This window comes from Nothobranchius furzeri, chromosome 8, assembly GCF_043380555.1.
Source record: "Nothobranchius furzeri strain GRZ-AD chromosome 8, NfurGRZ-RIMD1, whole genome shotgun sequence".
Classification (NCBI taxonomy): Eukaryota; Metazoa; Chordata; class Actinopteri; order Cyprinodontiformes; family Nothobranchiidae; genus Nothobranchius; species Nothobranchius furzeri.
The window spans coordinates 79,670,480-79,689,091 of record NC_091748.1 but is presented as its reverse complement, the minus strand read 5'-3'; the positions used below and the strand labels follow the sequence as shown (position 1 = coordinate 79,689,091).

The window sequence follows — 18,612 nt, the reverse complement described above, 5'->3', positions numbered from 1 at the left end:
ATTTCATTACGTTTAGCACACATACGTCACATATTGCCTCTAACCTTACAAACGCTGATGATGTACTGTTTCCTGCTAGGTTGGTGTTTTATGAAGTGCTCCTCTTCAATAGACTAGGTTGTTACACAGCCAACACACACACCTCAGCGAGCAAACGCTCTGACCGAGGCCATTTTAACTTGTTGGTCACGAACTCCAGACCCATGTTGTGTGTGCCATCAGAAAAATTCAAACCGGTTTCTTTTTCAAGTCCACGGAAGTGTGTGCTCGAGCTGACAAGGTAAAAATCAGCTTTTGGGGTTACGCTGAACTGCGTTCCACATCTCTCTCTCTCCCCCTCACTCACCCACGATGCTGAGAGACAGCACGCTGCAGACAAACAGCCACAGCCCTTGGCATCGGCTCTAGCAGTGCTATGTATTGGAAAACGGGTAAACCAGTAACCAAAACGTGCAGTTCTGTCAGCTGAACAGTTAGGCTCGGCTCCAGTTCACCCCCTCCCCCGCACTACCTGCCGCTGCGGTAACACGGGAAAGCCCCAGATGTCCACACAACTAGTCCTGGATCAGTGATGAGTGCTGTTAAAACACAGCTTTTATGATCAAGTGATCACGTTGATTGAAATCGCATTTTCAGCCTGTAAACGAAGTTCAGCCCTAGCACAGCCAATCAGATTGGCTAGATTGTAAAAAAGCCATCCTAACCCCAGTCTCTCTAAACGGCGCTGCAGCTGTCCACTCCCAGTTAACTACCAGTTAGTTGACACAAATATCTGGAAACAAACTCGGTGCTGTTGAGAACGTGGAGGGATGTCCAGCACGCGCTGAGTCAATAGCAGACATGAATCGTATCGCAGTAGTCTTGTCAGCTGGAGGGAGAAAGGCTGAAAAGTGTCATGATGCTCGCATTCATTATGAGGTCGTGCCCAGCCCTGATGAGTTACCATGGGTCAAACCTGGTGAGATCACCAGGCTGCCGTAAATGCTGTCTGGGCTCAGACCCCCAACCCCTCAACTGTGATTAGATAGATGGATGGAAATCGGAAGTTTTAAGATTTTTATTTATTTGGATTCTAAAGTTTTATCCGTTTTTCTGTGAAGCTGCTTTTAAATGTATGTTTTACAGGTAAATGACTTCCAAAATGTGGGAATTGTGATAAAATAGTGATTTAGCGAAAACAAAACTGTGATATTTTATTTTCCGTATTTCCCACCCCTGGCTAGAATGTGATGGTGATTTCACAGCCAGCTTGTTAAACCACCAGTACCAGAGTGGTTTTTCAGACGGAGTACTTCTTCTGTCTGGTAATTCACAAAAGTTGAGATGTTAACTTATTCGCTGCCGGCCGTTACCTGATCAGTAAACCTCTAAAGTTTATTTTTTTTAAGAGTGACAGAACGTTGCGCGCTAGGATGATGTCGACGCCAAAACAACCAAAACAAAGCGGAGACTCACCTCTTACATCAGGAAGAATCCACACGTTTCAAGCGTTATCCGTTCTTTCGTAATCCGTTGTTTAGTTGTGATCGGCAGAAGCTTTTCCGGTTCGCGCCTCACTTTTTTTTTACAGCAGTGGCCCAAAACGATCTCCTAACACATGGATGTTCTGCTTCCTGATCATGTGACATGTGACGTACGCGGATGAAGATCGGCTTTAGAGCGGAGATGTTTGTTCTCACGGTGCGGGGGCTCGTCCGACACCCACACAGTAAAAAATGCAAATGCAGTGAACGGTTGGATTTAAAGTGACAACTTTTGTTACGCTGTGTCCGCTGACCCGAACGGCGCAGCGAGACTAGAGCCCTCCATCAGCTGATACTGGTGAGAAACAGCAGCGGGACGTGTGCAACCCCCCCACCCCGACCCTCGCTCTCACAGAGGAGCGCTGCGGGACGGAGCGCGCGACAACGACCCCCCCCCCTCCCATCACTCATTAATGTTACGTATTGGAGACATTATTACAACGCTTTGGATTGAAGCATATTGTTCATTCTAGGGATGCATCCATGCTGCATCCTGGCAGCAAATGTAATTTTCCAACTCTACACGGGTACATTTCTGACCAGCTGTTTCTCCTCTTCAGGGAGGAGGTGAACGATAAGCTCAGAGACACGCCTGATGGGACCTTCCTTGTTCGAGATGCTTCCACCAAGGTGCAGGGCGACTACACACTCACGCTGAGGTAACACACTCCAACCCCGGCCTGATTTCTCTGGAAACGAGAACGTTGCTCTGATCAGTTTTTGCTTTTGGTTTCAGGAAGGGAGGCAACAACAAGCTGATAAAGATCTACCACAGAGATGGGAAGTACGGGTTCTCCGACCCGCTGACCTTTGGCTCTGTGGTGGAGCTCATCAACCACTACCGACACGAGTCTCTGGCTCAGTACAACACCACGCTGGATGTCAGGCTCCTGTACCCCGTCTCACACCTCCAGCAGGTTGTTGCTCCACCCACAACACATCATCCTGGGGTCTCATTAGGCTCTGTCCACCACATTCTTGCAGAAAATTAAAAATCACAAAAGTTTAATCAGAAGCCAATTTAAAATGTGACGATTTGATCCGTGAATGACTGTGTCCTTATCTGCTCGTGGTGTGGCGCTTCATCGCAGTGTGGCGCGTGCCGACGCTAAATCGGTTCATAAACGTTCATAACTGTTATTAATGAGGCCAAAAGGCTGCTGTGGAGCGCGGCACGTGGCACACGTAGCTCCTGTCGCCCGGACACTTGGCAGAAAGTTCTTTTAACTTCAGCCACTGAGCGTGAGATTTACACATCAGGAGGATTAAAGGGAAGTTGCGTAAAACTACAATAAAGCGTCAGTACCAACACCGATAGGTGTTCCTCCCAACCTTCCCACAACCTCATAAACCACAGCGACACTTTGCTGCCGTGATGGTGGGAGAAAGTGTGTGCGGGGCTGTCTCTGCTCCGTAATGAACTTCCTTAAGTAGTGGAGTAACGGGTATTTGGTAACTTACACACTCTTGATATCTGCTGTTCACCACTCTGGAATTCTGGGAGCTCAATCCTGCATCTCCCTATGTTGTTTTTAGGCACAGGGAAAGATTTGGGAAGCGTAGTATGCAGCGAATAATCGCCATTATCCCGAATGGAAGTGTTTCTAATGGGCGAGGAGCAGAGCAGTTCAGATCAGAACAGACAGGAAGTCAAGCACAGAAGCAGTGTAAAGCATCCAGAAACTTTCAAACTAAAAGTCCCATGCAGATTTTCCAGTTAATTACCTACTAAAGCAAACAAACTCGAAGGATCTTTCATGGCGGTTAAAACGAAGAGTCGGAGTACCCGGCCCGGAGGGTTACCGGGGTCCCACCCTGGAGCCAGGCCTGGGGTTGGGGCCCGTGAGCGAGCGCCTGGTGGCCGGGCTTTCGCCCATGGGGCCCGGCCGGGCCCAGCCCGAACCGGATACATGGGCTCGTCCAACTGTGGACCCACCACCCGCAGGAGGAACATGAAGGGTCCGGTGCAATGCGAATCGGGTGGCAGACCAAGGCGGGAGCCTTGGCGGTCCAATCCCCGGACAAGAAAACTAGTTTTTGGGACATGGAACGTCACCTCGCTGGCGGGGAAGGAGCCGGAGCTTGTGGCAGAGGTTGAGCGGTACCGGCTAGATATAGTCGGACTCACCTCGACACATTGCATTGGCTCTGGAACCCGAGACCTGGAGAGGGGTTGGACACTCTACTTTGCTGGAGTTGCTCCGGGTGAGAGGCGGAGGGCTGGGGTTGGCTTTTTGTTAGCCCCGAGACTCTCTGCCTGTGTGTTGGGGTTTACCCCGGGGGACGAGAGGGTAGCTTCCTTGCGCCTTCGGGTCGGGGAACGGGTCCTGACTGTTGTTTGTGCTTATGGGCCAAATATCAGTTCAGAGTACCCACCCTTTTTGGAGTCCCTGGGACGAGTGCTAGATAGTGCTCCATCAGGGGACTCCATTGTCCTGCTGGGGGACTTCAATGCTCACGTGGGCAATGACAGCTTGACCTGGAGGGGTGTGATTGGGAGGAACGGCCCACCTAATCTGAACTCGAGCGGTGTTTCGTTATTGGACTTCTGTGCAAGCCGCAGTTTGGCCATAACGAACACCATGTTCGAACATAAGGATGCCCACCGGTACACTTGGTACCAGGGCAGCCTAGGTCACAGGTCGATGATAGATTTTGTAGTCGTATCATCTGACCTGCGGCCGTATGTTTTGGACACCCGAGTGAAGAGAGGGGCGGAGCTGTCAACTGATCACCACCTGGTGGTGAGTTGGATCAGATGGCAAGGGAACATGCCGCGTAGACCTGGCAGACCCAAACGCATAGTGAGGGTCTGCTGGGAACGCCTGGCAGAAGAACCTGTCAAGACGGTCTTCAACTCCCACCTCCGGCAGAGCTTTGACCACGTCCCGAGAGCAGTGGGGGACATTGAGTCCGAGTGGGCCTTGTTCCACTCTGCGATTGTCGAGGCGGCTGTTGCTAGCTGTGGTCGTAAGGTGGCCGGTGCCAGTCGTGGTGGCAACCCCCGTACCCGCTGGTGGACACCAGAGGTTCGGGGAGCCGTCAGGCTGAAGAAGGAGGGCTACAGGGTGTGGCTGGTCTGTGGGTCTCCGGAGGCAGCAGACAGGTACCGGATAGCCAAGCGGGGTGCAGCAGTGGCAGTTGCCGAGGCAAAATCTCGGGCGTGGGAGGAGTTTGGTGAGGCCATGGAGAAAGACTATCGATCGGCTCCAAAGAGGTTCTGGCAAACTGTCCGGCGCCTCAGGAGAGGCAGGCAGCAACTCGCTCACACTGTTTACAGTGGGGATGGGGAGCTGCTGACGTCAACTGAGGCTATAGTCAGACGGTGGAAGGAATACTTTGAGGAGCTCCTCAATCCCACCAATGCGCATTCCGAGGAGGAACCAGAGCTGGGAGGCCTGGGGATGGACTGTCCAATCTCGGGGGCAGAAGTTGCTGAGGTAGTCAAACAACTACACAGCGGCAGAGCCCCGGGGGCGGATGAGATTCGTCCTGGGTATCTCAAGGCTATGGATGTTGTAGGGCTGTCATGGTTGACACGTCTCTACAACATTGCGTGGTCATCGGGGGCAGTTCCTAGGGAGTGGCAGACCGGGGTGGTGGTCCCCATCTTTAAGAAGGGTGACCTGAGGGTGTGTTCCAACTATAGGGGGATCACACTCCTCAGCCTCCCTGGAAAGGTCTACTCCAAGGTACTGGAGAGGAGGGTCCGATCGATAGTTGAATCTCAGATAGAGGAGGAGCAATGTGGTTTTCGTCCTGGCCGTGGAACTGTGGACCAGCTCTATACCCTTGCAAGGGTGATGGAGGGGGCATGGGAGTTTGCCCAACCAATCCACATGTGCTTTGTGGATTTGGAGAAGGCTTATGACCGTGTCCCCAGGGGCACCCTGTGGGGGACGCTCCAGGAGTATGGGGTGGGTGGCTTTCTGTTAAGGGCCATTCAGTCCCTTTACCAGAGGAGCGTGAGTTTGGTCCGCATAGCCGGTAGTAAGTCGGACCTGTTCCCAGTGAGGGTTGGACTCCGCCAGGGCTGCCCTTTGTCACCGGTTCTGTTCATCACTTTTATGGACAGAATTTCTAGACGCAGCCGTGGTGTGGAGTGTGTCGAGTTTGGTGGCAGGAGAATCTCGTCTCTGCTTTTTGCGGATGATGTGGTCCTCCTAGCTTCATCCAGCTCTAACTTTCAGCTCTTGCTGGGTAGGTTCGCGGCCGAATGTGAAGCGGCTGGGATGAGGATCAGCACCTCCAAATCTGAGACCATGGTTCTCGACCGGGAAAGGGTGGCTTGCCACCTCCGGGTCGGGGGAGAGGTCCTACCTCAAGTGGAGGAGTTTAAGTATCTCGGGGTCTTGTTCACGAGTGAGGGTAGGAGGGATCGGGAGATCGACAGGCGGATTGGTTCGGCGTCTGCAGTGATGCGGACGCTGAGCCGATCTGTCGTGGGGAAGAGGGAGCTGAGCCAGAAAGCCAGGCTCTCGATTTACCGGTCGATCTACGTCCCAATCCTCACCTATGGTCATGAGCTTTGGGTAATGACCGAAAGAACGAGATCGCGGATACAAGCGGCCGAAATGAGTTTCCTCCGTAGGGTGGCCGGGCTGAGCCTTAGAGATAGGGTGAGGAGCTCGGACATTCGGGAGGGGCTCGGAGTAGAACCGCTGCTCCTCCGGATCGAAAGGAGCCAGTTGAGGTGGTTTGGGCATCTGGTCAGGATGCCTCCTGGACGCCTCCCTGGGGAGGTGTTTCGGGCATGTCCTGCCGGCAGAAGGCCCCCGGGTCGACCCAGGACACGTTGGAGAGGTTACATCTCCAATCTGGTCCGGGAACGCCTTGGGGTCCTACCGGAGGAGCTGGTGGACAAGGCCGGGGAGAGGACGGCCTGGAGCTCCCTAATTGGGATGCTGCCCCCGCGACCCGGACCCGGATAAGCGGAGGAAGACGAAGACGAAGCAAACAAACTGTTGCCCAGGTAAGCAGAACTTATCGTGTGAACTGGTGAAATCACGCGTGACTTTGCAGTTCTGCAGGATCAGCTGCTGCTGCGGAGTGTCTCAAACGCTCCTGGTGGGAAGGGAGACGCCGCTGAGATCATGGTGAAGGCCAGGGTGATGCAGAACTTGATGGAACCAAAACAGACTTTAGTAAATGAAAATCTGGTTCTGAGCCAGGCTGGTCTAGACCTAATCTGGATTCCTGCAGAAGAAACGTTTTGTTCTGCAGGGTTTCCCACAATGCATTGCTACCAGGGCTTGGTGAGTAATGTTAACTGTGTCTTCTACAGGATCAGCTGGTGAAGGAGGACAACATCGATGCTGTGGGGAAGAAACTGCAGGAATATCACAATCAGTATCAGGAGAAGAGCAAAGAGTACGACAAGCTGTATGAAGAACACACAAAGACCTCACAGGTAAACACATCCTGACAGGAGGTCATGGTCCTCCTTCTTCATCCACTGACCTCCATCCTCTCTCCTCTCTCAGGATATCCAGATGAAGCGGACGGCCATCGAGGCCTTCAACGAGACCATCAAGATCTTTGAGGAGCAGTGCCACACCCAGGAGCGCTACAGCAAGGACTACGGCGAGCGTTTCTGTTGCGAGGACAACGACAAGGAGAGGGAGAGGATCATGATGAACTACGAGAAGCTGAAGTCTCGCCTCGGAGAGATACACAACAGTAAAGACCGGCTGGAGCAGGACCTGCAGATGCAAGCTATGGACAACCGTGAGACAGACAAGAAGATGAACAGCCTGAAGCCCGACCTCATCCAGCTCCGCAGGATCAGGGACCAGTACCTGGTGTGAGTCCTCAGTCCTTCACCTTCACATGGAAAAGTCACAACGCAGCTGGATGAGTTAGAACCAGAGCTCACTAGAGAGGGCTGGAGGCAGGCCTCTGCACAACGCTGAGTCATTCTTTAGTACTCTTTAGGGTTGTGCTGCACAGGCCCAGCCCGGACCTCATGGCTGTCTCTGCCCATGTGCACCAGGAAAGAACCTGGTGTCAGCCGGAGCTTTGAGCAGAACCACAGAACCCAGGTGGCTGATCAGGAAACCAGTAGATGGCTTTGTTTCAGAGTGGAGCGGTCTGTTGGGATGATGGGTTTCTCATTCCTGAAGCCTCCTCAGATCCACTATGGCTTACTATAACCATAAGACCTTCACAGTAAAAGCATAACCAGCCTGCTGGTCAGGGTCCTCATTATTATGGTTCTGTAATCAGGTTTTTGTTCTGTGGTTCTTAAATGAAAGCAGCCTCCCAGACATGATGTGATGTTCCTGTGTCTCCTCCGTAGATGGCTCAATCACAAAGGAGTCCGTCAGAAAAGAATCAACGACTGGCTCGGAGTCCAGACCGAAAACCCAGATGAGTGAGTATCCGATGTTTGACCAATCAGCTGAGCATTCATCAGCTAACACGCTTCTGCGTCTGGATGCAGAGGCTCCTCTGTGAGTGAAGAGGAGGAGAACCTGCCTCACTACGATGAGAAGAGCTGGTTTGTTGGGAATCTGAAGCGAACGGAGGCTGAAGAGCTGCTGACCGGGAAGCCAAGCGGAGCCTTCCTGGTCCGGGAGAGCAGCAGGAAGGGCTGCTACGCCTGCTCTGTGGTGTAAGTTCACTCACGCTTCAGCTGGGGGTGTCCTACCTAATGCAGCCTCGGTTTGGAGAAACGGTTCAAACTAGATTAAAGTTGGAGTGCCGAGGCCAAGATCCATCAGAAAGTCCAGAAGAATCTGCAACAGGTGGCCTTAGAGTAAATCTGACTTTTGTGTTTTTCACATACGGGTTTAGGAACGGGTTTATGAACGCGTTCTTTCACCGTTCTAGCTCCAGATCTCCATGGAGCTATTCCAGAGCTAAAGCCTAGCTAAAACATTCTGTTAACCATAGAGTTTATAAAACGTAGAACCCGCAAATGCGGCCAAACATAGGCAGTAGGGGTTGGTGCGGCGTCTACTCTTCTACGTCTACGCTGTGTGCAGGAGTCAGTTCATTCAGAAAAACTAAAACGGGGCTTAACTGAAAGATTATACGTTTTTTATGCTTTGTACATTTAATATTACACTTTGAGTTTGTTTCCTCAGCCTGCTTCCTAACATTATTTAATAATTTCCCATTAAAATAATTTCATAAGTTTATATATATATATATATATATATATATATATATATATATATATATACATACACACACATAATGGTGCCTGACTGTAAATCGGCTCAACCAAAGAGGCTTATCATCCATTGCTGATGATGAAAAAATGCTAAATATCGGACCGATTAATCGACCGACCGATTAATCGGTCGACCCCTAATGCGAAGGACTAAACTGACTGTTCATCCACTATTTAAGGGTCACCTGTCAAATCTGTTCAGGCTGAGAGCGTCCTGTATTAGAAAATAACTTTGATCCTCTCGTAGACTCTCATTCTTGTCTTTGACAGTAGGGTACCTGTGGTCCAGGAGTAGATGGGTGTGGCTTCAGCTCTATAAACACAATTAATCCCTTTCTCCAAACTGAGACTGCTGGTGCAGTTTCCACTGAAACTTACTTCAGAAGATCTGAAGTGAGCGTCACTCAGGTTTAACCTGGTGTCCATCATGTCTCCTCAGGGTGGAGGGCGAGGTGAAGCACTGCATGATCTACAGCACACCACGAGGCTTCGGCTTTGCCGAGCCCTACGACCTGTACGGCAGCCTGAAGGAGCTGGTGCTCCACTACCAGCACACCTCGCTCGTCCAGCACAATGATGCGCTCAGCGTGCGCCTCGCTCACCCCGTCTACGCTCACACTCTCTCTGTACGCAGGTGAGCCCCGTCCACCCAGAGGAGGGGCGGAGTCTGACCACACGCCACAGCGGAGGGCGTTCCTCTTAAAGACTGCTTCATTTGCACAAGAAGGTTTAGATGTTTGAATGTGAGATAAAAAACAAGACTGAGAGAAACGGAGAAGTCGAACGGCTGCTACCTAAACTCCAGCTCGGACAGCAAAGCGACATACGTGTAGCATAAGGAGCCGCCTGCTGCTGATGGACAACCAACTCAAGGTTTACTTTACTTCTGCTTTGCTCACCTTGTTTTGTGCCTATGTGTTAACGTCCCGGATCAGAACCGGAGACCTTGTTCTGTTTCCAGTGAGGAGAAATGAGAGGTTGTGTGTTTAAATCCCACATTTCTCAGATTTGGACCACAAACCAAAACGTTTAGACTCATCAGTCACACGCCGCAGAAGTTATTGGACCCGGAAGTTCTCATTTATTTGTAGTTTAGTCACCAGACCCACAACCTTCTAAGAAACTACGGAGGCTGAGAGAGCTCAAAACACTGCAAAAGTACTGCCACCTAGTGGTCATGTTAGCGATCACACCTAAATTAAAGCTGCAGTCCTTCTAGTTCCCCTAAACAACTCCAGCCAATAAAATGCCGTTTCTGCTGGATTTGGTTCCATCCTTTGAAACACTTCCTGCTCCACCTGGAAAGTCTCAGATCATAAATGTCAGAAAACATTTGTGGCGTTTTGAACTTTTTCTGCTAAACTCAGAGAAAAGGTGCCGCGTGGCGAGGATGCAGCTCAGCCGTAATCAGCTGGAACGTTTGACTCCGGACTTCCTGTTGGGCGTGTTGTTCTAAAGAACAGAATCAGCAAAGTCTCCGCTGAAACCTCATCGACTGAGACGGTTCATGAAGACTACCGAAACCAGAGTCTGTTTGCTCATTGAAAGCTACGGATGGGAACCAGTTTGGAGTTGCTGGTTCATCTACATTTGGACTCTACGGTTTCCACCCGGACCTCACAGGAACACGAAACCTAATTAGACTCGATTCCACAGCCGAGCAGCAGAAGCCTTCCCGATCAGAGACGTCTACACCGTGTTTGGTTGGATCTTTGGTCCTGGACCTGGATCCGACCGGATCCCCTCTGAAGTGGGATTGTTGATGAATGTACAAACGTTTGCGTTCATACGGGATCATCTTCAGGTGCTACTGGGATCACAGGCACATCTGATTGGATCGATATTGCGTCTTTACCCTCAGGTGTATTCAGGTTTTCCTACCAAGGCCGTTTGGATAAAAACTAAACTAATCAGGGTTTTTCTGCGTCAGTCTAACTAAGCTAAACTCTTTCTGTGGGCGTGTTCTTGCCCCCGTCACACTTTAGTAACAGTGTCTGGTTGTAGGGAATTCCCGCTCTCCTGACTTGGAGCGCTGCTCACAGTTGAATGTTTGTATGAAGAGTTTATTACAGATGGAAGTATTTGGTTTAGGAAGACCGATGGGCTCCTGCACACGGAGCGTCTAGAGTTGCACACGTTTATTTCTCCGTGATCCGTCTTATACAGAAAGAATTCTATATTTACAGTTTTTATGGAGCTAAACGGCTCGTTTTCACTCTTCCTGAAACATTTGGACCAAAGATTTTAGTTTTCAGTCTCCTTTCTCAGAAAGGGATTTTACTCTGTAAGACCGTCACAAAGCTGAGGAAGGAAAGAGCAGGTTCATGTTCTGGTGGAAGGATCCATCTCCCGTCCTTCCAAAGCGTTCCTTGTTCAAGGAAAACTACCAAACCTCAGAGTCACAGCATTTTGCACAGAAAGACCCAGCCAGAGTTCCTTTGGTTGGTTTTCTTTGGGGAATTAGTTTTGCACAATCTTCAACAAAAACTGGTTGTTTTTCAGATGTACCATAGAATCCTTATAAAGTTTTAGTTGCTTGGGTTTCTCTAGTCGTCGGGCTGAAGCTGTTCCTGTGGGGTTAAAGTCGCAGCTACGGAAGCCCCGCAGCGTTTCTGTACTGGGGGTAGAGGACCTCCACTTTTCCCACCACATCATGCAATATTCCTCCTCCTGTCGCCCAGATTTGAGATGGGGGCAAGTGTATCAAGCCCCGCCCACAGACCAGGTGTGGCGCTCCAACAGACGGAAAGCAAAGCGTGGGTTAGTGGGATAAACCCAAACAGGTTTGATCAAGTTTACTTTTCTCGACTGTTTAGAGTTTTCACTTCTGGAAACTCAGCTCTTTCTTACAAAAATACACTCTAGGAAATGGGTGTGGCTTAGGAGGCTCCGCCCCAGCAACATAAACCCAACACCTGCCGCCTCGTTTGAGTGTTTGTGCTGGCCAATATCCCACGACTGTTAACCGCAGAATTCCTGGAGCCAGAGCAGATCTGCAGAGTTTTATCTGCAGTGAGGTTTGAATGTTTGTTGTTCTCCCCGGAGTCGTGTCGTGTTCTTACTGCTGCTGATCCCAGCCTCTTCTATTAAAGAACTAAAGGATTTTTCACGTTCCCTTTTGACAGGATTTCTGATCCAGCATGCATATTTGGTACTTGACTGTTGTTTTTTGTGTATCAAAGAAGAAAGTTTTAAAGATGTCTTTTGTCTCTTTGGTGTTTTCAGATCTGATCTAGCATCAGCGCTTACAGCTGAAACCCATTCTTGTCTCTGTCAGTTTAACTCAAACAACGTACAGCTGAGCCTGACCCGATCAGTGGTTCTGCACAAGTCAGACTGTTGGTTTTGAACCCTGTTGGGCTTTGTGGGCCTGTCTGACTCTGGTGTCAGCAGTACCAGCTGCTGGGTCGCTCTACATTCTTGTATCGGTTGCAACTGTTTGTTGATTGGGTTCTGAACTGGAGTCGTGTTTCAACGAAGCTCCACCATGTTGGATTATTTGGCAGAATAAAACAATATTTTCTTCAAATACAAATGTTTGTTTTTATTTTAGTTCAGATGTTTATGTAATAAAGTTTCAACGGGTAAAAGAAAGTGATGTTGGTTTAAAAGGAAAAACAAGTTATCAGGAGATGAACCCAAACTTAGAAACACGTTGTGGAGGTCAGCCGATGCCGATAGGTCACGGATTTAAGGTTTTGTGTTGTGGTTGGTGCTTTGCAGCTAAAACGGATCACATCCAGGGCCAAATCCCAACACTTACCCTCAACCAGGGGCGTGAGTATGTAGGGCGTCCTGATTCTCAAGTGCAAAATTGATCATGCCCCTTTTGCAAGCTTGATCCGCACCTCTCCCAAGTCTGCATCAATGTGGTATTACCCACAATCCACTGCTGAGGGGAGAACGGCTCAAGTGCCTTTTCTGCAAATATGTATTTTCTAGTTAAAGTATTTGATTTTAGGATGATTAGTTGATGCTCTGAAACTTTTAGACAAAAGAGCAATAAATGTAAATTTATTTCAAATAATTGGCTTGAAAGTTGTTAAACTTTCTTTAAAAGGATCCCAGCGACCAGCGTTCTGGCGCGCGTGGCGATCAACGACATCGCTGCCAGTCTCAATTTGGCAATTATTTGTACACTTGTGTACCACGCACTTGAGGCCTTACTGCGCGCTTTTTCCAAGTGCACGCTGCTGAAGACCGCAGGGCGAGTATTGGGATTGGGCCCATCTATTCCAGGTGCTGTGGCCATCTTGAAATGGGCTTTCATTGGGGCTAAAAAATGTGGTAATTTCTGTTGGAACATCTTAAATTTGTTTGGAAAAATTCCTGTGAAGGACGTCGGTAAAAATGTATGTATATGTACACACATGTATGTATATGTACACGTGTATGTATATGTACACACATGTATGTATATGTACACGTGTATGTATATGTACACACATGTATGTATATGTACACATGTATGTATATGTACACGTGTATGTATATGTACACACATGTATGTATATGTACACGTGTGCACAGGTGCTGATGATAAAATTAGAATTTCTTGGAAAAAGTTGATTTGTTTCAGTATTTCCTTTCAAAAAATGAAACCCCTTCGCCGTGCCGAGTGGGCTTTTTACTGCAACGGTGCCCGCTAGTGGCTGGTAGATGTAAACATAAACCTAGCGTCATACCTGGAAAAAAATGTAATTTGAAGGAGAAACTACATTCATGCTGCACACCTCTAAACGCCTCGTGGAGGTAATGTTAAAAATATATAGTTTTTAATTGAAATATTCCACCTTTAATTTTGATGATTATAACTGACAACTAATGAAAATCTCAAATTAAGTTTCTCAAAATATTAGAATATAAATTAAAACCAATGCAAAAAAGGGCAAGACACAAGTTTGCCTGGCTGTTCGCAGAGCTGTGTCCATGCACATAAAGAGGTGAAGGGAAGGACAAGATGTGGTAGAAAAGTGTACAAGTAATCGTGATAACCGAACCCTGGAGAGGGTAGTGAAACAAAAGCCAATAAAGATGTGGAGAAGATTCACAAAGAGTGGACTGCAGCTCGAGTCAGTGCTTTAAGAACCACCACACACAGACATGCAACACCTGGTTTCAGCTGTTGCATTCCTTGTGTCGAGCCACTCTTGAACAAGAGACGGCGTCAGAAGTGTCTCACCTGGGCTAAAGACAAAAGGGACTGGACTGCTGATGACTGGTCCAAAATGTTGTTCTCTGATTAAAGTAAAATTTGTATTTCATTTGGAAATTCAATTCAATTCAAGTTTATTTATATAGCGCCAAATCACGACAAGAGTCGTCTCAAGGCACTTCACATAATAAACATTCCAATTCACAGTTCATTAAGCCAATCAGAAATAATGTGTCCTATATAAGGAACCCAGCAAATTGCATCAAGTCACTGACTAGTGTCAGTGACTATATAGCAATCCTCATACTAAGCAAGCATAAAGCGACAGTGGAGAGGAAGACTCCCTTTTAACAGGAAGAAACCTCCAGAGAATCCTGGCTCAGTATAAGCAGCCATCCTCCACGACTCACTGGGGATCGAGAAGACAGAGCACACACACAAACATACACATACACAATAATGTGTCTATAGTTCTATTGTGATGTCTTAGTAAATATTCTATTTGGTGAGAGAAACTTTATTGTATTTATCCTAGTGGATCTATAATTAAATGGGTAAACAAGTAGTAGCACACTCAATGTCAAAGAGAGTAAAAAGTTATTATCAGGAGAGGGAGAATGTTTAAGTGGTTAGCAGCAGTGTGCTAGACGATGGCCCCCTCCATGAGGCCACCACAGCTCAGCAGAACATCGTTGTAGCTTCTTCTGGGGAGAAAAACACTTAGAGAGGAAATAAAGTTAACAGCTGAAATAGCAGGAAATAATACAGTTAAAGAGCAGATTGTAGAAGAAAGTAGTAGAGTGTGGAAAGTGGTCAGTGTGTCCTCCAGCAGTCTAAGCCTATAGCAGCATAACTACAGAGAAAACTCTGGATAACCTATCCTATTTAGATGGAGGCATGTTGGAGGCAGGGCAAGGGAGAGCCGTCTTTACCGACTGTACACTCCACCTCCCTCTACTCCCCCACTTGTCCAGATTTAGGCTAACATCAGATTTTAACCATAGGCCCTATCAAATAAAAATGTTTTAAGTCTATTCTTAAAAGTAGACAAGGTGTCTGCCTCACGGACTAAAGCTGGGAGCTGGTTCCACAAGAGAGAAGTCTGATAACTAAAAGATCTGCCTCCCATCCTAATTTTAGATATTCTGGGAACCACCAGTAAACCTGCAGTCTGACAGCGAAGTGCTCGGTTAGGAACGTAGGGAACAATCAGATTACTGATGTATGATGGACCTTGATTATTAAGAGCTTTTATGTGAGAAGAAGGATTTAAAATCTATTCTGAATTTAACAGGTAGCCAATGTAGGGAAGCTAAGACAGGAGAGATATGATCTCTCTTTTTAATTCTCATCAGAACTCTAGCTGCAGCATTTTGGACAAGCTGAAGACTTTTAACTACATTCTGTGGACTTCCTGAGAGTAATGAATTACAGTAATCCAGTCTTGATGTAATAAATGCATGAACTAGTTTTTCAGCATCACTCCTGGAAAGGATGCTTCTAATCTTAGCAATATTCCGAAGGTGGAAAAAGGAAATCCTACAAACCTGTTAAACCTGGGATTTGAATGACATGTCCTGGTCAAAGATAACACCAAGGTTCCTTACTTTGTTCTCGGAGATTAATGTAATGCCATTCAGGTCAGGTGATTGGCTAAGCAATTTCCTTTTCTGGATTTCTGGTCCAAAGATGAGAACTTCCGTCTTGTCTTGATTTTAAAGCAAAAAGTTTAGAGTCATCCAATTTTTTATGTCCTCAAGACAAGCCTGTAATCTACCCAACCGATTAGGTCCATCAGGGTAAATGGATAAATATAACTGAGTATCGTCAGCATAACAGTGAAAGTTTATCCCATGCTGTCTAATGATTTTACCAATTGGGATCATATATATAGTAAAAAGAATTGGTCCAAGCACTGAACCCTGTGGCACTCCACAAGTAACCCTGGAGTATGAAGACGATTTGTCATGTACGTTTACAAAATGAAATCTGTCAGACAGGTAGGATTTAAACCAGCCTAGCGCTGTTCCTTTGATCCCTACAACATGTTCAAGTCTTTCTAAAAGAACATTGTGATCAAGTGTGTCAAAGGCAGCACTGAGATCTAACAAGACTAGAACAGGCACAAGATTCTTATCTGAGGCCATAAGAATATCATTTGTAACTCTCACTAATGCAGTTTCAGTGCTGTGATACTCTCTAAAACAGACTGAAATTCCTCAAACAGAGCATTAGTGTTTACATGCTGACATACTTGGATGGCCACTATTTTCTCCAGGACTTTGGATAAAAATGGAAGGTTAAAAATCAAGGTCCCAGAGTGTCGATAAAGTGGGGAGGAACAGAATCCATGTTGCTTGAGGTCCAGTGTAAAGTTTCCACACTCACTGATGGTTCGGGGTGCATGTCATCTGCTGGTGTTGGTCCATAGCGTTTTCTGAGGTCCAAGGTCAATGTAGCTGTCTACCAGGAAGCAGGCATGTCCTGCTCCCACCTGCTGACCAACTTATATATATATATATATATATATATATATATATATATATATATATATATATATATATATATATATATATATATATATATATATATATATATATATGGAGATGCAGATTTCATTTTCCAACAGGACTTGGCACCTGCACACAGTGCCACAGCTACCAGTACCTGGTTTAAGTAAGTAAAAGTTTATTTATTAAGCGCCTTTCGCAGATATGAATCACATGAAGTGCTGTCCAACATGAGGAAAATAAGGGCAGATAACTCAAACCGATAAAAACATCATAAAAAAAAACAATAGCAGTGACAAAATGGTAAACTAAATCAGGAGTAAAAACAAAGTCAAGGTATGAACAAAGACAAAGCCATCTTTCAGAATATTTAGCGGGGGAACGCCTGGATGAAAAGGTGAGTTCTTAAATGTTTTTTGAAGACCTCTACAGTTTTGGAGAGGCAGAGTTTTGAAGGCAGACTGTTCCAAAGTCTGGGGGAGTGTGTTATAGAGTGCATTATAGAGTGCATTATGGAGTGCATTGTACAATGCCTTATAGAGTACGTTATACAGTGCATTATAGAGTACGTTGTAGAGTGCATTGTACAGTGTGTTGAGTGTGTTATAGAGTGAGTTATAGAGTGCGTTATAGAGTGCATTATAGACTGAGCTACAGAGTGAGCTGTAGAGTGCGTGATAGAGTGCGTCATAGTGTGTTGTAGAGTGCGTTATAGAGTGAAAAATAGAGTGCATTATAGAGTGAGTTGTAGAGTGTGTTGTAGAGTGAGTTGTAGAGTGAGTGTTAGAGTGCGTTGTAGAGTGTGCTATAGAGTGCGTTGTAGAGTGCATTGTAGAGTGCGTTATAGAGTGCATTGTAGAGTGTGTTATAGAGTGCATTATAGAGTGTGTTATAGAGTGCATTATAGTGTGTTATAAAGTGCATTATAGAGTGAGCTATATAGTGTGTTGTAGAGTGTGTTATAGAGTGAGTTATAGAGTGCATTATAGAGTGAGCTATAGAGTGCGTTTTAGAGTGAACTATAGAGTGCGTTATAGAGTGCATTATAAAGTGAGCTATAGAGTGTGTTATAGTGTGTTACAGAGTGTGTTGTAGAGTGCGCTATAGAGTGCATTATAGAGTGCATTATAGAGTGCGTTATAGAGTGCATTACAGAGTGAGCTATAGAATGCATTATAGAGTGTTACAGAGTGTGTTATAGAGTACGTTACAGATTGAGCTATAGAGTGCGTTATAGAGTGAGCTTTAGAGTGCGTTATAGAGTGAGTTATAGAGTGAGCTTTAGAGTGCGTTATAGAGTGAACTATAGAGTGCATTATAGAGTGAGTTATAGAGTTAGTTATAGAGTGTGTTATAGAGTGTGTTGTACAGTGTGTTATAGAGTGTGTTAAAGAGCGTGTTATAGAGTGAGCTATATAGTGAGCTATAGAGTTAGCTGTATGGTGCGTTGTAGAGTGTGTTGTAGAGTGTATTATAGAGTGCATTGTAGAGTGTGTTATAGAGCGTGTTACAGAGTGAGCTATAGAGTGAGCTGTAGAGTGCTTTGTAGAGTGTGTTATAGAGTGAGCTATAGAGAGAACTGTAGAGTACTTTGTAGAGTGAGCTGTAGATTGCTTTGTAGAGTGTGTTGTAGAGTGTGTTATAGAGTGAGCTATAGAGTGAGCTGTAGAGTGCTTTGTAGAGTGAGTTGTAGAGTGCATTGTAGAGTGAGTTGTAGAGTGTGCTGTACAGTGTGTTATAGAGTGTGTTAAAGAGCGTGTTATAGAGTGAGCTATATAGTGAGCTATAGAGTTAGCTGTATGGTGCGTTGTAGAGTGTGTTGTACAGTGTATTATAGAGTGTGTTATAGAGCGTGTTATAGAGTGAGCTATAGAGTGAGCTGTAGAGTGCTTTGTAGAGTGAGTTGTAGAGTGCGTTGTAGAGTGTGTTATAGAGTGAGCTATAGAGAGAGCTGTAGAGTGCTTTTTAGAGTGAGCTGTAGAGTGCTTTGTAGAGTGAGTTGTAGAGTGCGTTGTAAAGGGTGTTATAGAGTGAGCTATAGAGTGAGCTGTAGAGTGCTTTGTAGAGTGAGTTGTAGAGTGCATTGTAGAGTGAGTTGTAGAGTGAGTTGTAGAGTGAGTTGTAGAGTGTGTTGTAGAGTGTGTTGTAGAGTGCGCTGTAGAGTGCATTATAGAGTGCGTTATAGAGTGTGTTATAGAGTGCGTTTTAGAGTGCATTATAGAGTGAGCTATAGAGTGCTTTATAGAG

General features: G+C 46.6%; 1 protein-coding gene across 2 annotated transcripts in view; it reads left to right on the top strand.

The window, feature by feature from the left end:
- The window catches only part of LOC107374040 (phosphatidylinositol 3-kinase regulatory subunit gamma), a 17,782-nt gene extending 8,242 nt beyond the window's left edge, over positions 1-9,540 (top strand). For both annotated transcript variants that reach the window (XM_015942180.3, XM_015942181.2), the window contains exons 3-9: positions 2,084-2,182; positions 2,260-2,440; positions 6,808-6,933; positions 7,007-7,326; positions 7,822-7,896; positions 7,966-8,136; positions 9,140-9,540. In XM_015942180.3, coding sequence (XP_015797666.1) covers positions 2,084-2,182; positions 2,260-2,440; positions 6,808-6,933; positions 7,007-7,326; positions 7,822-7,896; positions 7,966-8,136; positions 9,140-9,338 — 1,171 coding nt within the window. In that variant the 3' untranslated portion in view covers positions 9,339-9,540. The remainder of the gene's footprint in view (positions 1-2,083; positions 2,183-2,259; positions 2,441-6,807; positions 6,934-7,006; positions 7,327-7,821; positions 7,897-7,965; positions 8,137-9,139) is intronic.
- Positions 9,541-18,612: the final 9,072 nt, after the last annotated feature.